The following is a 23,819-nucleotide window of genomic DNA, read 5'->3' on the forward strand; positions in this document are numbered from 1 at the left end:
AGGCCCTTCTGGCACTTTGAGCCTCATTGCCCCAGTCCCGATTAACCCTAACCTAATCACGGGACACATAGCACACAGAACCACCAGTGTGTGGACACGCCCTGGTGCTCGTGAACCAGATCCCCAGCTGTGGGTAAATAGCCCCACTGCCTTATGGACAGCCTCAGGAGAGACAAAGGTTACAGGAATAAATCCAATGGAGCTGGACGTCACTGAACATCCTTCCAAACATAAATCCATGAATCAATCTCTCTGTCTCTCAATCTCTCTCTCTTCCCCCCTGACTCTCTCTCTCTCACTCCCCAACACCCTCACTCCCTCTGTACATTCTCACTCTCACACTTTCCCTCCCGTCTCTCTCTCTCACACACCACACACACACACACACACACACACACCCTCACTCTCTCTCTCTCTCTCTCTCCACCTTTCAGTCTCCCCCTCTCTCATGTACCTTCAGTACGAGGGCCCTGGTATTATCAAGGTGCTGGCTGGTTTCTCCGGGGTGACTGATGGGTGGCTGTATTGAAGTGAGCATGTGCTGAAAGGTGTAAACCGCATCTTCCATCAACTGTGAGTGGAGAAGGAGAGGATGCAATGTTGAAAGAGGCTATACACTTGGTGGATCATCAGTGTTCACATCAGAATCACAACACAACCAGCAATACAAGCATCAGAGCAGCAAAATGGAGCCACAAGAGACCGAAGTTGTTGGAATCTGGAGTGAAAATAAAGACGCTGGAAAAACACAGCAAGTAAGGCAGCATCTATGGAGGGAAATGGACAGTAGACGTTTTGGGTTGAGACCCTTCAGATTCCATCATCTGCAGCCCTTTGTCACTCCCCAGCTTCTGATACTACTTCCACTCTCCCCCTTCCATCAGCCTATCACCCTTCCCTCATCTGGATCCACCCATCACTTGCCAGCTTTTGTTCCAACAACACCCCCCCATATTAGCTATCTCCTCACTATCCTTCAGTCCAATTCAAGTGTGTATATGCATGTCTGTACATATTTGAGAGACTGCATTGGTGACTTTGTGCATGTACATTGGAGTTTTCCTGCCACAGTGTGTTTGTGTATGTGTGCATGAGTACGTTTGTGTATGTGTACATGCACTTGTCTGTGTGAGTGTGAGTGTGTGTGTGAGTATGTGTGTGTGTGAGTGTGAGTGTGTGTGTGAGTATGTGTGTGTGTGAGTGTGAGTGTGTGTGTGAGTATGTGTGTGTGTGCGCGTGTGTGTGTGCGCGTGAGTGTGTGTGAATGTGTGCGTGCGTGTGTGTGTGCGCGTGCGTGTGTGTGTGCGCGTGCGTGTGTGTGTGCGCGTGCGTGTGTGTGTGTGTGTGCGTGTGCATGTGTGCGCGTGCGTGAGTGCATGTGTGCGCGTGCGTGAGTGCGTGTGAGTGTGCGCGTGAGTGCGTGTGTGAGTGTGTGTGTGCGCGTGCGTGTGTGTGTGTGTGTGAGTGTGTGTGTGAGTGTGTGTGTGTGAGTGTGTGTGTGTGAGAGTGTGTGTGAGTGTGTGTGTGTGAGAGTGTGTGTGTGTGCGCGTGCGTGTGTGTGAGAGTGTGTGTGTGTGCGCGTGCGTGTGTGTGCGTGTGAGTGTGTGCACGTGCGTGTGTGTGTGTGTGAGTGTGTGTGAGTGTGTGTGTGTGTGTGAGAGTGTGTGTGTGTGTGTGTGTGCGCGTGTGTGTGTTTTCCCGGCCTGGTGACAGTTCTGCACCTGTTGGACAATGTTTTGAGCTCGATGCATCAGGAAACGGACGCCACAGAAAGAGAACCGAGGCCCCACTTTGCTCAGGTATTGTTCCAGCTCTTCAGTCTTCTTGTAGCAGTGATGCATCTGGACCGAGTGATATGGTAAAACCAGGAGCTGGCTGCAGACCTGCAGAAGTGAAAAGCTTCAGTGGACTGAACGTGACTGAACCGACTTGCAGCTTAGAGAGATTAGAAGCATACAGCTCTTCACAATAAGATGAAGCAGTACTCCGTGGACATGGAAAGTTAAATCGCAGGGGATCCAGGGAGAGCTAGTTAATTGGATACACAATTGGCTTGCTGTGGGAGGCAGTTGTACAAGAGTTGGTGAGGCCACATTTGTAATATTGTGTTTAGTTTTGGTTACGGGAAAGATGCCACTGAACTGGAAAAGAACGTGGGAGGAGAATTATGAGGATGTTGCCAGGACTCATGGGACTGAGTCATAGAAAGAGGATGAGCAGGTTGGGACTTTATTCCTTGGAGCACAGGAAAATGAGGGTTGAATGCACAAAGTCTTTTTCCCCAAGGTTGAAGAATCAATAACTAGAGCATATAGTTTCAGAGTGAGAGGAGATATTTGAGGAATCTAAGAAGCAATGTTTTCACACAGAAGGTGGTCCATGTAGGGAACAAGCTGCCAGAAGAAATGGTTATGGCAGATACAAAACAATATTTTAAAAGCCATTTGGATAAATAACTAGAGGGATATGGGCAGCTTAGATGGGAATTTTGGTTGGCATAAACCACAAACGAGAAAATCTGGAGATGCTGGAAATCCATGGAACACACATAAAATGCTGGAGGAACTCAGCTGGCCAGGCAGCATCTGGGAAAAGAGTAAGCAGTCGATGTTTCAGGCTGGGACCCTTCACTGGTCCTGATGAAGGGTCTCGGCCTGAAACGTTGACACTTTATTCTTTTCCATAGATGCTGCCTGGCCTGCTTAGCTCCCCCAGCATTTGCCATGTTGGCTTGAAGGAGTTGTTTCTATGCTCCGTAACTCTATGTCGAAGGATTGGGAGAGGAAAGGACAGACGGAGTTCAATCTAGACAAGGGTGAGATACTGTACATAGGAAGGTCAAATTAAAGAGGAATGTATTCCCTAGGAGCATTGATTCACAGGGGGATCTTGGGATGCATATTCATAGCTATTTAAAAGCAGGGTGGTAAAAATGGCATATGGCATACTGGCTCGCCTTAATCAATCAGGGTACTGAGTATCAAGTTGGCAAATCGTATTATAGCTGTATAGACCTTTGGTTCTGCCACATTGTATACACTTCTGGTCACCACACATGAGGAAGGATGTGAAGGGTTTAGAAAGAGAGCAGAAGAGGCTCACCAGGGCATTACCTGAATAGAACTGCGTAGCGATAGGAAGAGATTGGATCGTCTTCTCTGAAGTGTCAGAGACTGAGAGGAGACCTGACAAAATGTTATAAAGCTTTGAGAGGTAAAGATAGGATAGGTGGAGACTTAGCCCTGAATGCTGAAAGGCGTAGGTTTAAGGTGAGTGAGGGGAAGATTGGCAGTGATTTTTCAGGTTTTTTTTTTAATTACACACACAAGGAGTGTTAGGTGGCTGGAAAGGTGATAGAAACATTGTTTAAGAGGCATTCAAACAAACTGAGGAACAGGTCAGGAATGGAGAGTTAGAGACGGTGTGTGGGCAGGTGTGTTTAGTATAGATTGATGTCATGACAGTCTGTTAAGTCAATTTGGGGTTATGTCTGGTGGTGGATCCTGTGCTGCTTATATTGTTTATGCTTTATAAATCTTAAAGTGCCCTGGTTCTCTGTGCAGGTATATCTCCATATCTCAGTCCTGATCTGTATTTTGGCACTATACGTCAAGACTGACCAGTCCAATCCTTCAGAAAGAACTAAAAGCACAGCTTGGAACTTGGGGCATATCTTCTAAACAAAACTTTATGCCAAAGTGTGGAAAAATATCGCCTCAATATAGAAGGGTTTTCATTTTCATGAGGTAGATACATGGGGTTTTAACAGGCCACTCACACACATGACCAGGAACTAGATGCAGATTGACAATGGATCCACCATGAGCTGACTCAGCAAAGTTGGTTGGTAGATTGGTCACTCTGAGTTTCTCCCAGTTTGTAAGACAGTGGAAGCTGATGGGAATGTGGGAATAGATGATAGGGAAAACCAGTGGGATTACTCCATGAGTGGGAATAGAATCAAATGGCCCCCTTTGATTTTAAGGAAATATGGAAAAAAAGTTCCTTTGAACTGAGTACCCAGGACATGTATGTCTCTGACTTCACAAACAATGAAATGGGCTCTACTTACCATGTCCTATAATCTAGCCCAGTGGACAATGCCCTCAGTGATCAGCAGTTACCCTAGACCTGTATCCCAGTGAGCCAATAAAATGCAGCTCAGAAATCCCTCACCCTACATTCCCAGATCCCTAGGAACATCTCAACTGCTCTGCTGACTAAAGAGTACACAAAAGGGATCTGTACCTGGGCCAGTGTCGAGCTGTTCTCTCCATTCTTCACCTTACTGATCACCTCACTAACTTCCTCTGAGAAGAGTCTTCGAGTCTCCCCAAGGGCAGCGGCCATGGAACCCGCCACCAGCTCCTGCACCGGTCTGAGCTGGGGCCGAACCTCATCTCGGCAAAAGCAGCGCACTCGCTCCCCCAGCGAAGCTGTGAAGAAAACACTTGTCACCACTGCTCAGGCCCAAACCCCTCCCTCCTCCCATTCCGGCACCACACGAACAGCCACTACCCTGATCTGAGCTCTGCCCTTCTCTCAGCAACACCAGAATCCTATTTTCACCTCATTCCCGGTTCTAGTCCAGCCCCAACCCCTCCCTTTTCTACACTGGATCAGCGATGATCTCACTGAATGGTGGAGCAGGTTTGATGAGCCAGATGACCTACTCCTACCATGCCTTACAGTATGTCTCATTCCCACAGAAACCCTGGACACAGAGATACAATACACATGGGTTCTTCCTCCCTGCTGGCTGGTGGCATAGTGGCATCAGTGCCGGACTTCGGAACGAAGGCTCCCGAGTTCGAATCACTTGCACGCTCTCCATCCGTGCTGGGTTGAGTGTCAAGCTACAACTCGACCTCGTAAAAATAAGAAAGGCTGCTAAAAAAACGCCATCATGATGGCATCCCAATGACTCGGTCATAAGGTATATGACCGATGATAAGGTCCCAATTAAGGGCCGCCTTCTTCTTCTTCCCCACGGATACATTTCCTGAAGGACACACCGGGGTTCTTCCCCAGGGATATTTGTTCTGTAAAGGACTCAGTTCCAAGGTACACCCCCCGTTCCTCCCGAGATGCTCCCGGTACACACGGGCTTTTCTTTGAACGCACTCCTCCTTCCCCAAAGAGACACTGTTCTCAGATACCATCTCTCCCCCCAACCCCAGGACACAGATAGACTCGCCGTACAAGTGGCCCTCCCTCTCAGACCACCTCCGGACACACAGGACCCCACCAGGGTTACGCGCTCTGCAGCACAGTCCAACCATGGGCAAGATCTGTTGAGCTTCACACTGCCAACAACTCTTCCAAGTTTAATTCCTGTATTATCCTGGGGCTTCCTACATAGGCTGAGATTAGTGTACTTTCCATACCTGGCTGGGATAAGTCTGGATTGGACATTAACTTTCTCCTCACTTCTCCGTTGAATCAAATATCACCATGGACGCAGCACACAAGGCCTTGGATCAGATGGAGTTCCCAAAGCCAAGACTGCTGGAAATTCTTGGGCAAGTTGTTCAAGGATATGGAGCAATATTGATTAAGTGTACAGTTCAGCCAAATTCTTAATGAAGAGCATTTTCACTTAGTCCTGAGGTCAGTGATTTGGTGGGGTCAGTGACCACGTTAGGGTCAGACTGAGATCAGAGACCTGGGTGGGAACGTAGGGCAGTGACCTTGGTGGGGTCAGTGACCACGTTAGGGTCAGACTGAGATCAGAGACCTGGGTGGGAACGTAGGGCAGTGACCTTGGTGGGGTCAGTGACCACGTTAGGGTCAGACAGATCAGTGACCTGGGTGGGGCCAGATGTCAGTAACCAGGCTCAGTCTCCACCCTGCGTCCGCTCTCATGCAGCGACCCCGCCTGGCGCTTTTACCTTGGATCTTCTCCACGAGCTGCTTCTTGGCAGTGAGGATTTGGTTGAAGTCGGGGCGGACCGTCCTCTCCAGCCGCTGCCTCTGCTCTTCGTACTCTCTGAGTAGAGCCGGGAACTCTGCAGAGACCTGAGCCTCCACCACCGCATACATGTCCCCCAGCATCTATAGAACACAGGCGTCAGATCCCTCCAGGATTCCTTTGACATCGCGACAAGCTTCACACAGGCTGACCATTTGGCCCAACTGCTCTGTACTTGTGCCTGGATTTCACGAGTCCCTCCCTTCCCTCTTTACCTAAATCATTCAGTGTATCATTCCTTTGTTATTCAGCTTCCCCCAAAATGGGAATGCACGTTGAAACCACTTGCTTAGTAAAGTTTCTCCTATTTGGAGAACCAATCAATTTGACAGATGTACATTGAAACAAACAAAAAAAATGCGTCATTTGTGCCACAGTCTAGTGCTTAGTGCGACACTATTACAGCTCGGGGCATTGGAGTTCAGAGTTCAGTCCTGATGCCCTTTGTAAGAAGTCTCTGTACTTCCTCCCGGCGGAATGCATGGGTTTTCCCCAGTTTCCTCCCACATTCCGGAGGCGTACCAGGTAGGTTACTTGGTTATTGTAACTTGTCCTGCTGTGATTAGGTTAGGGGTTAATTGGGTTTGTCGGGGGGGGGGGGCTACATAGCACGGCTTGAAGGGCTGTGTGCTGCCTCCCCAAATATAATAAAATAAATCAAATCAGCGAAGATGCTGCTGGGCAGCCCACAAGTGTCGGAGGAAACCAGAGCACTTGGAGGAAATCTACACCATCACAGGGAGAAAGTGCAAACTCCTTACAGAAAGTTGGCAGGAATCAAACCCTGATCTTACAGATGGTGTGGTTTACCATTACACTACCATGTTGCCCCCTAAGCTCTTGAGTCAAAGAAATTAGATCTTTGACTTGAAACATTAACTCTGTTTCTCTCCCTGCAGCTGCTGCCTGGCTTGCTGGGTGTATCCAGCACCTCCTGTTTATATTTCAGATTTCTAGTATCTGCAGTTTTTTTTTTGATTTTCAATAATACATTCTAATTAGAGTCATTTATCTTGGTTATGGTTTTCCCCACAAGTGGAAGCTTGTCTGCATTGATTCAGTATAAACCCCCTGTACTCTAAAAGGAGCTCAAATAGGTTACCCTACAGTCTAAAGCGAGTGTTTGATCTTCACCAATAAGTAGAACTGCCCACTCTTGTACCATCCTTCTCTACCAGGCCTTCTCTCAATTTATTGGTGGAGGTGAGATCAGTAAAGATGTTTGTGGTATATCAATACTTCAGCCTAATTATTAATTTATTGAGACGCAGTGGAACGGGCTCTTCCAACCCTTCGGGACACCGCCCCGTGACCCCCGATTTAACCCGAGCCTAATCACAGGACCCATTAACCCACCAACTACTACATCTTTGGAACTGGAGCACACGAACGTACAAACTCCTTACAGTGCCGGGATTTGAACCCAGGTCGCTGGTACTGTAAAGCATTGTGCTAACCACTACACTACCATGCACCCCAGGTTTGAGCTCGAGAATAAGCAAGCCGGAGGTCGGCCACTGGGTAAGTTTCCTGCGTTCGGTGAGCACTCGCGTGGCTCCTTCCCTTGCCATTTTCCGATGGGGTAATGTGTTGGTTGTTTAGTATTTTGTGGAATGTACTGTAGGTCACTTCTCCTGGTCTGGTCATGAGAGAGAGCTGTGCTACCACTTCCTTGATGAGCAGTTGACCCACACTTCATCAAAGAATGACGTGACAGTATTAGACCATAAGATTCTGGAGCAGAATTAGGCCATTTGGCCCATCGAGTCTGCTCTGCCATTTCATCATGGCTGATCCAATTTTCCTCTCAGCTCCAATCTCCCACCTTCACCCCATATTCCTTCATACCCCGACCAATCAAGAATCCATCAACCTCTGCATTAAATATACATAAAGACTTGGCCTCCACAGTTGCCTGTGGCAAAGAATTCCACAGATTCACCACTCTCTGGCTGAAGAAAGTCCTCTTCATCTCCATTATAAAAGGACGTCCCTTTATTCTGAGGCTGCATCTTCTGGTCTTAAATTCTCCCACCATAGGAAACATCCTCTCCACATCCACTCTGTCAAGGCCTTTCACCATTCAATAGGTTTCAATGAGGTCACCCCTCTTTCTTCTGAATTCCAGTGACTACAGGCCCAGAGCCATCTAATGCTCTTCCTATGACGAGTCATTCAATACTGGAATCATTTTTGTGAGCCCTCTCCAGTTTCAGCACATCCTTCCTAAGGTAAGGGGCCCCAAAACTGCTCCCAGTACTCCAAGTGAGTACTCACTGTTGCTTTGTAAAGTTTCAACATTATTCTAAAGAGAACGAGGGTGACTGTAGATGAATCTGGAGTAGAAATTAAACATTTGGAGGAATTCAGAGGGTCAAGCAGCATGTGTGGGGTAAAGGAACCGTCAACATTTTGATGCAAGACATTGACAACCTTTCCCCTCCCCCACACACACAGATACAATGCAAGGGGGCCACGGTAGCAGAGCAATTAGTGTGACGTTATTACAGCGCGTAACGTCAGAGTTCAGATTTCAGCTCTGTATGTCCTCCCCGTGGTATGCATGCATTTCTTCTGGATGCTCCAGTTTCCTCACACAGTCTAAAGACATAGAAACGTAGAAAATAGGTGCAGGAGTAGGCCATTCGGCCCTTCGAGCCTGCACCACCATTCAGTATGATCATGGCTGATCATCCAACTCAGAATCCTGTACCTGCTTTCTCTCCATACCCCCTGATCCCTTTAGCCACAAGGGCAATATCTAATTTCCTCTTAAATATAGCCAATGAACCGGCCTCAACTGTTTCCTGTGGCAGAGAATTCCACAGATTCACCACTCTCTGTGTGAAGAAGTTTTTCCTCATCTCAGTCCTAAAAGGCTTCCCTTTTATCCTTAAACTGTGACCCCTCGTTCTGGACTTCCCCAACATCGGAAACAATCTTCTTGCATCTAGCCTGTCCAATCCCTTTAGAATTTTATACATTTCAATAAGATCCCCCCTCAATCTTCTAAATTCCAGTGAGTATAAGCCTAGTCGATCTAGTCTTTCTTCATATGAAAGTCCTGCCATCCCAGGAATCAATCTGGTGAACCTTCTCTGTACTCCCTGTATGGCAAGAATGTCTTTCCTCAGATTAGGGGACCAAAACTGCACACAATATTCTAGGTGCAGTCTCACCAAGGCCTTGTACAACTGCAGTAGAACCTCCCTGCTCCTGTACTCAAATCCTTTTGCTATGAATGCCAACATACCATTTGCCTTTTTCACCACCTGCTGTACCTGCATGCTCACCTTCAATGACTGGTGTACAATGACACCCAGGTCTCGTTGCATCTCCCCTTTTCCTAATCGGCCACCGTTCAGATAATAATCTGTTTTCCTGTTCTTGCAACCAAAGTGGATAACGTCACATTTATCCACATTAAATTGCATCTGCCATGAATTTGCCCACTCACCTAACCTATCCAAGTCACCCTGCATCCTCTTAGCAACCTCCTCACAGCTAACACCGCCGCCTAGCTTCGTATCATCCGCAAACTTGGAGATGCTGCATTTAGTTCCCTCGTCTAAATCATTAATATATATTGTAAACAACTGGGGTCCCAGCAATGAGCCTTGCGGTACCCCACTAGTCACTGCCTGCCATTCTGAAAGGGTCCCATTTACTCCCACTCTTTGCTTCCTGTCTGCCAACCAATTCTCTATCCACATCAATACCATACCCCCAATACCGTGTGCTTTAAGTTTGCACACTAATCTCCTGTGTGGGACCTTGTCAAAAGCCTTCTGAAAATCTAAATATACCACATCCACTGGCTCTCCCCATCCACTCTACTAGTTACATCTTCAAAAAATTCAATAAGATTCGTCAGACATGATTTTCCTTTCACAAATCCATGCTGACTTTGTCCGATGATTTCACCTCTTTCCAAATGTGCTGTTATCACATCTTTGATAACCGACTCTAGCATTTTCCCCACCACCGATGTCAGACTAACCAGTCTATAATTCCCCGGTTTCTCTCTCCCTCCTTTTTTAAAAAATGGGGTTACATTAGCCACCCTCCAATCCTCAGGAACTAATCCAGAATCTAAGGAGTTTTGAAAAATTATCACTTATGCATCCACTATTTCTTGGGCTACTTCCTTAAGCACTCTGGGATGCAGACCATCTGGCCCTAGGGATTTATCTGCCTTTAATCCCTTCAATTTACTTAACACCACTTCCCTGCTAACATGTATTTCCCTCAGTTCCTCCATCTCACTAGACCCTCGGTCCCTTACTATTTCTGGAAGATTATTTATGTCCTCCTTAGTGAAGACAGAACCAAAGTAGTTATTCAATTGGTCTGCCATGTCTTTGTTCCCTATGATCAATTCACCTGTTTCTAACTGTGAACCTACAAGACCTACATTTGTCTTGACCAATCTTTTTCTTTTCACGTATCTATAAAAGCTTTTACAATCAGTTTTTATGTTCCCTGCCAGCTTTCTCTCATAATCTTTTTTCCCTTTCCTAATTAAGCCCTTTGTCCTCCTCTGCTGGTCTCTGAATTTCTCCCAGTCCTCAGGTGTGCCGCTTTTTTTTGCTAATTTATGTTTCTTCTTTGGACTTGATACTATCCCTAATTTCCCTTGTCAGCCACAGGTGCACTACCTTCCCTGGTTTATTCTTTTGCCAAACTGGGATGAACAATTGTTGTAGTTCATCCATGCGATCTTTAAATGCTTGCCATTGCATATCCACCATCAACCCTTTAAATATAATTTGCCAGTCTATCTTAGCTAATTCACGTCTCATACCTTCAAAGTTACCCTTCTTTAAGTTCAGAACCTTTGTTTCTGAATTAACTATGTCACGCTCCATCTTAATGAAGAATTCCACCATATTATGGTCACTCTTACCCAAGGGGCCTCGCACGACAAGATTGCTAACTAACCCTTCCTCATTGCTCAATACCCAATCTAGAATGGCCTGCTCTCTAGCTGGTTCCTCGACATGTTGGTTCAGAAAACCATCCCGCATACATTCCAAGAAATCCTCTTCCTCAGCACCCTTACCAATTTGGTTCACCTAATCTATATGTGGATTGAAGTCACCCATTATAACTACTGTTCCTTTATTGCACGTAGTTTCCTGTTTAATGCCATCCCCAACCTCACTACTACTGTTAGGTGGCCTGTACACAACTCCCACCAGCGTTTTCTGCCCCTTAGTGTTATGCAGCTCTGCCCATATCGATTCCACATCCTCCAGGCTAATGTCCTTCCTTTCTATTGCATTAATCTCCTCTCTAACCAGGAATGCTACCCCACCTCTTTTTCTTTTCTGTCTATTCCTCCTGAATATTGAATATCCCTGGATGCTGAGCTCCCATCCTTGGTCACCCTGGAGCCATGTCTCTGTGATCCCAACTATATCATATTCATTAATAACAACCTGCACATTCAATTCATCGTACTGGCTTAGTAGATTAATTGTTCATTTTAAATTCTCCTGTCATCAGATTAGGGTTAATCAGAATTTGTTGCTGGGCAGTGCAGGTGGAAGGGCTGGAAGGGCCTATTCTATATCTCTAAATATAAAAAAAATTAAAACCCCACAGAGATCCTCCAACAGGTTGCTTGTTGTTCCAGAATCCAGTCGTTTGTGTCCCTGGCAATAACTGTGTCAGAAGAATTATATTTTCATTCACATTAACCAAAGTGTTTGAGCAATGAAAATGATAAGTATTTCCACTTCAAACCCAAGTTGTAATTCCTATTTGAAAAATAGATCCGTGAATGTAGTTTTGTTTGATCTGACAAACTCACATCCAAACATCAACCAATGACCTCAAAACCCAAGAGGACAAAGGAAAGAACAGTATGATAAATGGAGCTGCTGCCTAAGGCACAAATAAAGCAGAAATCTGAATGCAGATCCACCAGATCCAGAGGAGACAGGCAAAGAAGGAAATTGCACATACTTTGTGGAATGCAGGAGATCCGGGCCTTCGTGAAAATATAAATATCATGTGGCAAAATTTAATAACTACACAAGATGTTGCAAATCACGTGATGGGAAATATCAAGGAATGGAGTGGAAGGGAAGCTGAGATTTAATGCTGACAGATTAACATCAAGTCTGGCAGATTTCACAACAAATCTTTCTACAAGGGCAGAAAGATGTGAAGTGTAACCAGGACTGAGAAAGGGGAGGTAAGAAATAAAACAAGGCTGCAGAGGAAGGGGTGGAAGGTTGTAATAAATGCAAGGAAGGAGCTGAGGAAGAGGAAAAGAAAGCAAGGAATACACAAATATTAACACTTGCACAAACACACACACACGCACACATACATACACATACACAAACACAAACGCAAACACATAAGTACGATGGTTCATGTACAAAGAAATAGGGGGAGGCAGGGAAATAAGAACTGAAACCTGTGAAGTCTTTTCCCTGAACCAGCACTCACTTTCAGCCAGGCCTGCTTCCGTTTACTCTCTGCCCCTCTGATATGGGGAATGAGCTGAGACTCCAACACAGGGCACAGGTCTTCCATCACCAGGTTACTCAGGATCTGGGAAAAGATCAAGTATCAGTTTATTGCCTGAGGTAATTGAGAACCAGCCTTGGTCAGGTCACTAGTTGCTTTTTTGGCTGAAGTGCTGAATGTAAAGCAGTGAGATACTCTGGGATGAGTTTGTCCATTGTTTCTTGCCCTTTGTATCTCACTGGGAGGGGGGAGGGATTGCTGTTGATGTGTCTCACGTCGCCTTCCCATGGTTTGTATTGTTAGAGGAGCTTCCCATTAGTGTTTGACCATGGGTAAGCAGGCAGATCCATCCTATATCAAGGGTCTTCATGGCAAAACCCTTGTGGGCATTGCCCTTCCAAATAATCTCTTACTGGAGCTGTCTGCAAGAGTGCAGAGTTCAACCCTTTGAATGCATTACTGAGTCACTTGTAATTTGGGTTACATTACTAAGGGCTATGGAACCAAACTGGGTTGATAGTGATCAGATACGCAACTCCAAGATCAAATTGAAGGGTTAAACAAGTTTGAGGGGCTGGATGGCTGCTTTTTGGTTCCATCCTCTTGACAGTCCTTTCACCAAGACATCTGGGAATAATGCAATCCAGACCCACAACTGAGTCTAAAAGGTCTCAAAGGGAGAAAGCTTTTCAAATGTGTGTTAAATAGATCTGCATTTCCATATCTAGGATGGATGGATTGACTGACAAAGAAAGGCTAGATTAGCTGGGTTAATACACCAGGGTGGCACCTGTCACGGTAGCATGGTGGTTAGCTCAACACTTTACAGTACAGGCGACCCGGGTTCAATTCCTGCCTCTGCCCGTAAGGAGTTTGTATGTTCTCCCCGTGACCGCGTGGGTTTCCTCCCACAGTCCAAAGATGTACCAGTTGATAGGTTAATTGGTCATTGTAAATTGTCAGATTAAGTTGGGGGATTGCTGGGTGGCGTGGCTCAAAGGGCCACACTCTATCTAAATAAATAAACATCACTGAACTTTAAAGTGTTGAGGGATGACTCAGTTAAAACACATTCAGTAGTGAGGAGACTTGACAGAGTGGATGTGGAGAGCCCAGAACAAGGGGTCACTGTTAAGATGCAAAGTGATATCTTTTGATATTAAATGATACAAAGTGAAATCTTTCCTCTCAAACTTGGACTCTTCGGAGTCCATGAATATCTCTAAAGGCAGAGATAAATGGGAGGTACAAAGGTTACTGTGTGCAGTTGGGAATGGAGAATTCATCCTACAATCAAATCAGCTGTGAGCTTATTAAATGGTTTCAGAAGCCTGCTGATTTACTCCAGCTCCTAATTCAAAGGTTTGTTTGTGTATGGCCAATTTCTCTTTGCAGATTAACATACTCTGCCTGATTTATTTTATTTAGACATACAGCGTGGGACAGGCCCCTCCTCCCTAGCATCCCACTGATCTAACCCTAGCCTAATCACAGGACAATTTACGAGGGCCAATTAACCTCCTAACCAATCGTCTTTGGACTGTGAGAGGAAACAGGAGCGCCCGGAGGAAACCCACGCGCACACGGGAATGATGTATGAACTTCTCACAGGGCACGTCAGAATTGAACTCCCAGCTGCAGAGGTGTCATGCTAAGCACAGTGTTACCCTGGTGCAGCAAGTCTACGTACACAATGCTGTACTCCAGGAACAATGCACAAAGCGCCGGGGACCTCCGCGGGACAGGCAGCATCTATGGAGGGAAATGGTTGATGCCCTTCATCTGCACATCTTGACTTGAAATATTGACTGTAAGCTTCCCTCCACAGGTGCTTCCCTTTCTGCTGAGATCCTCCAGCATCTGCAGTCCCCTTGTGCCTCCACAATCTCTGAGATGCTTGCAGTTGAGAGACACAATACCCCTCTCTGCACACTGCAGGGCCTGTAGACAACTATGTGATCAGGGTGGAGGTCCTATTCTAGTGAAGTTCAAGGACTGATGTTGTTCCAAGTACCAGGGAGAATACACGCTCCTCCATCTGAGTAGGCAGGCCGCCACGGTTTAACAGCTTCATCCCACTGAGATTTGCGAGAGATTGTCATGCAGACATCAGCCGCGGGGACTGCGTCTCCAAAATTGCTCACAGTAAGATCAGGTGTTACGAATGGTGCTTTAGAAATGTGGATCCATTATTTTAAAAAGAATGCCTGTCACAAGGAGCAAGTATGAGCGGTGTTAGACCATCAGTAAACGTTACCTCGACCTCTGAGCCCAAGTACAAGTCACAGGTTCCGTAATGTCCTTTCAGCTCCCGATACACGCGCACAGCCTCCAGTAACGCACGGACTTCAAAGGTATCTCTGCCGTACAGCACTGCAAGGAAGATCTTGAATTATCACGACAGTTGACTTCTCTTTGTAGAACAGAGTTAAGCTATTTGCAGGACAGGGATAGCAGGGGTTTAGAAGCAGACTAACACTCCCTCGATACTGTCCCATCAGACTCTCCCAGGACAGGTGAGACGGAGTTTGCTCCGTTCTAACCTGAGAGGAAGGTGTCCTCAGCAAAAGAGGATGCTGAAGGTGAATTGAGTGCTAATGATACGTTTGTGTTGCTTGGATGGTTTTAACCTTGATGTATCTGGAGCTCCATCCTTGCAGCACAGCTCCACACCAGAGAACTGGGTTCAATCCTGACCTGCAGTGCTGTCTATGCAGAGTTCGCACACTCTCCCTGTGGCTGTATACATTTTCCCAAACACCCCAGTTTCCTCCCACATCTTAAATTTGTGTGGGTTCTTAGGAATACAGAACACTGTAAATTAGGTTCATAGAAAAGTACAGCGCAGAAACAGGCCCTTCGGTCCATCTAGCCCATGCTGAACCATTTAAACTGCCTAGTCCCATCGATCTGCACATGGACCATAGCCCTCCATACCCCTACCATCCACCTATCCACACTTCTCATAAATGTTGAAATCAAGCTCGCATGCAGCACTTGCACTGGCAGCTGGTTCCACACTCTCACGATCATCTGAGCGAAGAAGTTTCCTTTCATGTTCCCCTTGAACTTTTCACCTTTCACCCTTAACCCATGACCTCTAGTTGTAGTCCCACCCATCCTCAGAGGAAAAAGCCTGCTTGTAATTACCCCATCTATACCTCTCGTAATAGAAACATAGAAAACCTACAACACAATACAGGCCCTTCGGCCCACAATGTTGTGCTGAACATGTACTTACTTTAGAAATTTTCTAGGGTTACCCATAGCCCTCTATTTTTCTGAATTCCATGTACCTGTCCAGGAGTCTCTTAAAAGACCCTATCGTATCCACCTCCATCACCATCGCCAACATATATAATTTTGTATAACTCTATCCAATCTCCCCTTAATCTTCTGTGTTCCAAGCAATAAAGTCCTAATCTATGCAATCTTTCCTTATAACTCAGATCATCCAGTCCCAGCAACATCCTTGTAGTTTTTTTCCGTACTCTTTTAATCTTACTTGCATCTTTCCTGCAGGTAGGTGAGCAAAACTGCACACAATCCTCTGAATTAAGCTTTACCGACAATTTCAAAGGAACATCCCAATTCCTGCACTCCGTGGTGCCAAAAATTCTCTTTACAACCCTATCTACCTGTGACACCACTTTCAAGGAATTATGGATCTGTGTTCCCAGGTCCCTCCGTTCTACTGCACCCCTCAGTGCCCATTACGTAAGACCTGCCCTGGCTGGTGCAACACTGCACACTTGTCTGCACTAAATTCCACCTAACACTTCTCAGCCAATTTTTCCAGCTGGTCCAGATCCCACCTCAAGCTCTGATGGTCTTCCTCACTATCCACCACACACCCAATCTTGTTGTCATCCACAAATTAGCTGCTCCAAAGAGCGCTGTATGAGGTCATTCTTACCCTTGGCCATTAGGCTCAATAATGAGTCAACCTACAGCCGGGGAAGTGATGACCCCACCCCCCCCCCCCTCCCTGTTAGACTGTGGTAACTATTTTTTATTCTTTCTACTTTTCTTTTAATATTTATATCTGTGCACTTGTTATGCTACTGTGACACTGTAATTTCTATCTATTTATTTAGTCCCATTATCATCCAGATCATTGATGTATATGACAAACAACAATGGACCCAGCATTGCCCCTATTCATGGATGAGTGGTAGAACCTGGGAGAAAATGATGAAAATGTGTGGAGAGGTTTTTTTTAAAAAATGGGATTAATACAGAATGTAGCTCTTTTAATAGTTTTGTCTTTTAATTTATTTTAGACAATAGACAGTAGACAATAGGTGCAGGAGTAGGCCATTCGGCCCTTCTAGCCAGCACCGCCATTCACTGTGATCATGGCTGATCATACACAATCAGTACCCCGTTCCTGCCCTCTCCCCATATCCCTTGACCCCGCTATCTATAAGAGCTCTATCTAACTCTCTTTTGAACGCATCCAGAGACTTGGCCTCCACTGCCTTCTGGGGCAGAGCATTCCACATATCCACCACTCTCTGGGTGAAAAAGTTTTTCCGCATCTCTGTTCTAAATGGCCTACCCCTTATTCTTAAACCGTGGCCTTTAGTTCTGGACTCACCCATCATCGGGAACATGCTTCCTGCCTCCAGTGTGTCCAATCCCTTAATAATCTTATATGTCTCAATCAGATCCCCTCTCATCCTTCTAAATTCCAGTGTATACAAGCCCAGTCGCTCCAATCTTTCAACATATGACAGTCCCGCCATTCCGGGAATTAACCTTTTGAGATACAACACAGAATACATCCTTCCAGCCCTTCAGGCCATGCCACTAGCAACCCTGATTTAATTCTAGCCTAATCATGGGACAACCTACCAACCAGTACCGCTTTGACTGTGGGAAGAAGCCCACACATTCCATGGGGGAGAACGTACAAACTCCTCCAGAGGTTGCCGTGATTGAACTCAGAACTCTAATGCCCCAAGTTGTAATACCGCGGATTTCAGAATGACAAGTATGCAAAGCCTTTGAGAACAAAATGCGGATGCTGAAAAACCAGAAAAGGCTGGAAACACGCAGCAGGTCAAGGCAGGCATCTGTGGAGAGAGGCACAGCTACCGATTCAGGTTTGAAAACCCTTTGCCAGGAAGGGGAGGAAAATCAAGTTAGTTTTAAATTGTGGAGAAGGTGGGGGAGTGATGGATGAGGTGAAGGGAATATCTGTGTGGGATGAACCCTGGGTTGCAGTGATGACAAATAGTTGATAACACCAGCTAGTTGATATGTTACTGAAACAAGAAAGAGAGAGGAGACAGAGAGAGAACATTAGAGCCTGTGAAATCTGTGAACTGCAGGTCAGAACTATAGGAAACACCAAACAGGTTAGAGAGTATCAGAGACATTCATAGTCTTTGCCAGGTTTCACAAGCTAAGGCAGTGTTTAGCTGGCAGTTTATCTCAGTTGTATTTTGGGTGGGGTCGCTCAGCAACACCCCCCCCCCCCCACCCACCCAGCATGCTTTACACCATTATCTATATAGTATCAGGACTGGGAGGTTTTGCTGAAGAAAAGTGGTTCATTTTCGTAGGTCAAATATGATGCAAGAATATAGTATTAATGGTAAGACTCGTGACAGTGTGGCGGATCAGAGGGATCTTGGGGTCCGAGTCCATAGGACGCTCAAAGCAGCTGTGTAGGTTGACTCTGTGGTTAAGAAGGCGTATGGTGTATTGGCCTTCATCAATCGTGGAATTGAATTTAGGAGCCGAGAGGTAATGTTGCAGCTATATAGGACCCTGGTCAGACCCCACCTCGAGTACTGTGCTCAGTTCTGTTCGCCTCATTACAGGAAGGATGTGGATCCATAGAAAGGGTGCAGAGGAGATTTACAAGGATGTTACCTGGATTGGGGAGCACGCCTTATGAGCTCAGGTTGAGCGAACTCGGCCTTTTCTCGATGGAGGATGAGAGGTGACCTGATAGAGGTGTACAAGATGATGAGAGGCATTGATTGTGTGGATAGTCAGAGGCTTTTTCCCACGTCTGAAATGGGTGGTACAAGAGGACACAGGTTTAAGGTGCTGGGGAGTAGGTACAGAGGAGATGTCAGGGGTAAGTGTTTTTTTTTCCCCACAGAGAATGGTGAGTGTGTGGAATGGGCTGCCGGCAACGGTGGTGGAGGCGGATATGTTAGGGTCTTTTAAGAGGCTTTTAGATAGGTCCATGGAGCTTAGTAAAATAGAGGGCTATAGGTAAGCCTAGTAATTCATAGTCCCTATGAATATCTCTAAGGTAGGAACATATTCAGCACAACTTTGTGGGCAGAAGGGCCTGTATTGTGCTGTAGGTTTTCTATGTTTCTAAGTGGACGCTGACTGGCCTGGTTAAGGTACCATGCAGGTCAGTAGTTACTGTGAAATTCTAGATCATCATAGGAGCCATATTAGGCCATTTGGCCCATCAAGTCTGCTCCCCCATTCCATCATGACTGATTTACTATCCCTCTCAACCCCATTCTCCTGCCTTCTCATCATAACCTTTGACACCCTGAACCTATCAACCTCCCCTTTAAATATACTCAAGTACTTTGCCTCCACAGCTGTCCGAGGTAATTAATTCCACAGGTTTTCCCACACTCCGGCTAGAACTAAATGATAGAAATTAATGCCTAGCCAAAGACCAGAAAATCCAGCACGTGCTGCCTTTTACAACTGAACTTCAGCAGATGATATCAGGCAAACAGGGCTGAGTGCTGAAGTTCAATACCCTGCATCCTTCGATGTACAAAGTGACAACAATGTTAGCAAATACCAAGAGCCCAGCCCACTGCATCACAGTGTAGTGTCACAATGGGAAAGCTCTAATATGGACGCGATATATCGATGCAGCCATAAGGGTGGCAGGACAGCGGCTAATTTCATTAGGAGTCTGAGGAGGTTTGGTTTGTCGACTGAAACGCTTGAAAACCTCTACAAATGTACCGTGGAGAGCATTCTGACTGGCTGCATCACCGTCTGGTATTGGGGGGGGGGCGGGTGCGGGGTTACTGCACAAGTTTGAAATAAGTCGCAGAAACTTGTAAAATTAATCAGCTCTGTGGTTGATACCAGCCTCTGTAGCATCCAAGACATTCTTGAGGAGCGGTGACCATCAGTAAGGATCCCCACCACCCAGGACATGCTCTGTTCATACTGTTACCATCGGGAAGGAGGTACAGGAGCCTGAAGGTACATATCCAGTGATTCAGGAACAGCTTCTTCCCCTCTGCCATCTGATTTCTAAATGGACATTGAACTCATGAACACTACCTCACTACTTCTTTATTTCTGTTATTTTACATAACTTATTTTAACTTAACTATTTAATAGACACATATATACTTAATGCACCTCAGTATTTTCCTCTATATTTATTTATCATGTATTGCATTGTACTGCTGCTGTAAAGTTAACAAATTCCTCGACACATGCTGGTGATATTAAATGTGCTCCTTATATGTAAAGTAATAGGCTCTGAAGAATGGCACCTCGTGAAGAGAAGCCAAGGACATAAGAGGTTCATACCCGTGTTTAAATGTCGAATTCCATCGGCAAGGACCATGCTCCAGGTGTGACAGTCCTCTTCGGTGTGGAAACAGAGGAGCAGGTGGGGTTTGTAGGAATGCCAGAGGAAGAGGTGGTGACTTGTTGGGAAGTTCAAGTGCTGCTCCTCCAAGTAAGTGACTGCCACGCCTGCAGAGCGAGGGGAAAGCAGGACACGTTAACATCGCGCCCTTCACAGCCTCACGTTCACGTATCAGTAAGGAGTCACGCCACTTGGGAGCACCGGGGTTTACGCTGGCGATTAGGTTCCTCTGTGAAGAGCACCGGTGAATGAGTTGGATTTTTATGACAATCCAACTTCACTTCCACCAGTAACACAGCCTTTTAGTTCCACATTTTGTTGTTAATCCAGATTCAGAGGTGGGACTGGTGCTCTTTTTCTATGGACTACCACTCTGGGATTTTGTAATACACACTGTAATATGACTACTGCTCACTGCCGTGGTTACTGGAGGCTGTGTGAGTCACCACAGCTGGATTGACTGTGCCTTGTTGGTGTCCAACACACTAACACACGTAGGCAGCACACACGCCGGCAATGAATGCGACAATCCATCTGGGCATCCTGTACAGATTCCAAGACTCAAGAGATTCTGCAGATGCTAGAAATATTGAGCAACACACACAACATGCTGAGTCCAAAGCACCAGCAGTTCATTTCCCTCCGTTATTGCTGCCTGGCCTGCCAAGTTCCTCCAGCGTTTTGTGCATGTTGCTGCGCAGATTCTGAACAGCTTGTGTTTGGAGTTCCAAGATATTTTAATGCACCTTCATTCTCGGGTTGTGTATGTCATTTGATAAAGGGTGGCAGTTATTACACATACCCAGTCACTCACGAGAAAGTGGTGGTGAACTGTCACTGTGGTGAATGCTGGTGGAGATACTTTCAGGTAGGAAGTTCCGGGACTGGGTAACAGAAGCAATATGTGTCAATCTTACTGGTTCATTGAAAGCCAATTCCCAGTGCTAGCTAGGGATTGGCCTGTTTATGGAGCATGGCAGCCCTTCCACTGGCTGCCATTTGGTGGCACAGCACCATGAGATACAGGAGCAGAATTAGGCCATTCAGCCCATCGAGCCTGCTCCGCCATTACAGCATGGCTAATCCAATTTTCCTCTCAGTCCCAATCTCCTGCCTTCTCCCCGTATCCCTGACCAATCAAGAACCCACCACGTCTGTCTTAAGTATATACATGAAGACTTGGCCTCCACAGCTGCCTGTGACAACCAGTTCCACAGATTCACCACTCTCTGGAAGGAGGATGGGACATGCCACATTACCCTCGACTGTAGACTGTTGAATGAATATGCACTGCCTCTCACAGCGGCTGACCCAGATATGGTGACCATTAATGAGGAGATGGGGGGGTAAGGGAGAGGAAGCGTTGGTACGTTGAAGCAGACTTGTCCAATGCCTTCTCCATGCTCCAGAGTTCTGGGTTATAGGAGCAGTTCACCTTTACCTGGGATGGTGGACAGAACGCCTTTGGATGCTTCCCGTAGGGATCTGTCCACAGTCCCAGCCCAGCCGCGGCATAATTGCCGAGACCTGCAGGTGATACGGTTAAACCGCACCGTCTCTGTATCTCACTACATAGACGATGTGGAGTGATAGGTACACTCACAGGGCATAGTGAGGAAGCCCTTGGATAAGGTCGTCACCTCTCTGCAGGACGAGGGCTAGTTTAATCAACCCGGTAAGATACAAGGCCCCAGCCAAAATATCATATTCCCGGACATACAATGGCATTCCGGGCAGTGGGACTTACCGGGCGCAAGATCCTGGGTGATGTGGTCCCCACTTCCAAAGAGGAGACACAGTGATTTGTGGGGCTCCTGGGATATTGATGTCAGCTTATCCCCACCCCCCCCCATCCCGACGATGACGCTGCATGCCCTCTCTCAGGAAAAGACCACCTTTCTCTGGGGTCCCGAGCAGTGGGTACCTTTGGGACTGCCAAGCGAGTGATGGAGCAGGTCGTCCCCTTGGCCCCAGACAGAATGGGATGCTGTTCGAGCTGCAGGTTTCAGCACCACTGAGGGGAGCCAGAGGAAGGTGGTGAAGAGGTGTCACGTTCCCTTGGAGTTTTGGACAAAAACCCTTCCCGAGGTGGTGACCCGATACACCCCCCCCCCCCCCCCCCGAGAGGCAGCTGTTGGCCTGCCACTCCGCTCTCTTGGCAACCTGCTGCCTGTGAGTCAGGCGTGCAGTGGGTAAAGTCTGACAACGTAACCCCACAGAGGGCACGGCAGTCTTCCGTCGTCAAACGGAAGGGGAACATTGCGGACTGGGCAGAGCAGGGTCCTGATGGGAGAAGCTGCCTTCGTGACCAGGTCATGGCTCTCCCTGATCACCCCCAACGAGGTTCTCGCCATCATCCCCCCCGCCCATACAGAGGGGTAAGCACTATGACAACCAGACGGAGCAAGTCTATTTCGCCGACAGTACCGGCACTTGGCGGAGCGGTAAACAGTGGCGGAAGGCTGCTGCTCTCCGTCCTGCGTCAGGGAGGGTCGTTACCCAGGAGAGCGAGGGAGGATCGAGCTAATCGGCTGAGCTGGCCGCTGCAACACTGCCCCTCCGGGGGGCAACAGGCCCTGTGAAGATCCAGGCTGACCCCTGGGCAGTAGCTAATGGAACAGGACTATGGGAGAAACTTCTGCAGCCTCTGTGGTTTCGGGGGAAGCTGGGAGGGAGTGGAACCTTGCCCCATAGTATGGGAATGGCCTTAAAGAGCTTGAGTCTCAGTAACCCCTGGTGGTGTAAGTTTTATAACGGCTGGTACTTCCCTACTTATGATTTACCTAATCCCTAGGTCCCAGCTCAGAGAGTAATCCCTCTGCCAACAAGGAAGGGGAGGGAGTGCTGGTGTGGGCAGTACCATCAGGGAGGTGGAGGGCCAACCAGTACCCTGGGACAACTGTGTCGATGCCAAATGGTGCTGTGAAGGTGGGATGACCCGTGGCTGCTGCTATCCGGGGTGTGTAGTACCGTACATACACCACCCTAATACCCTGCCCAAGAGGGCGGCGCACCACAGAAGCAGGAGATTTGGGATGATAGACTTTTACCTGTACGGTGCAGCCAGGCTGTCCCAGGCACTGATACACGTGGCCACTGTGATGGAGACACTGGCCAATGATGTGGCCACAGTGCTCGAGCTCGCAGGGGACGCACCGACCAGAGCGTCAGCTGAGATGACGTCTGTTCGGACGGCGGCCTTGTGAAAAAAAATCGGATGGCTTTGGACCGCCTGCTCGCGGAGGAAGGTGGCAGCTGTGCTGTGACTGGTCAGAGGTGCTGCACCTACATCCCCGATGGGTCTGGAAACATTTCTCACCTGGCTGATCACGGCCTGCAGTCGGTAGATAGGATCAGGAAATTGGAGGGCCATCTCCATGACGACTGCACCCTGGGGTGGCTGTTTGGGGCGTTGGGAGGTTGGTAGACTGCTGGGTATCGTAGTGTTACACTTTGTGTGTGTAGTATAGTGGGGCGTGGGGCGGACTGTTGCAGTCAGCGTCAATGTGACCTGTTCATCGAGAGCTACTCTCCAAAGTTGGAGAGGGTCTGGCCTGTTCAAGGAGCATTGCAGCCCTTCCACTGGCTGCCGCTTGGCGCCACAGTTGATAATGTCACCGCGCCAGTAGAGTATAAATCTCGCGCACTGAAAGCACCCGGTCTTTTGCCTCGGGGGCTCGACGGATTCCACAGCCGGAACAGTGGAAGCGTGCTACAATGAGACATCTCGAGCTCAGTCCTTAGCCAAGTGTTTGTAAC

General features: G+C 47.3%; 1 protein-coding gene across 2 annotated transcripts in view; it reads right to left on the reverse strand.

Moving 5' to 3' along the window:
* LOC140740414 (protein Niban 1-like) overlaps window positions 1–23,819 on the reverse strand; it is a 70,528-nt gene that overhangs the window by 17,449 nt on the left and 29,260 nt on the right. For both annotated transcript variants that reach the window (XM_073069553.1, XM_073069554.1), the window contains 7 exons: window positions 20,000–20,167; window positions 14,712–14,827; window positions 12,434–12,538; window positions 5,892–6,054; window positions 4,249–4,436; window positions 1,722–1,883; window positions 455–571 (listed from right to left, as the gene is read on the reverse strand). In XM_073069553.1, the coding sequence (XP_072925654.1) occupies window positions 455–571; window positions 1,722–1,883; window positions 4,249–4,436; window positions 5,892–6,054; window positions 12,434–12,538; window positions 14,712–14,827; window positions 20,000–20,167 (1,019 nt within the window). The remainder of the gene's footprint in view (window positions 1–454; window positions 572–1,721; window positions 1,884–4,248; window positions 4,437–5,891; window positions 6,055–12,433; window positions 12,539–14,711; window positions 14,828–19,999; window positions 20,168–23,819) is intronic.

Source organism: Hemitrygon akajei, chromosome 16, assembly GCF_048418815.1.
Source record: "Hemitrygon akajei chromosome 16, sHemAka1.3, whole genome shotgun sequence".
Classification (NCBI taxonomy): Eukaryota; Metazoa; Chordata; class Chondrichthyes; order Myliobatiformes; family Dasyatidae; genus Hemitrygon; species Hemitrygon akajei.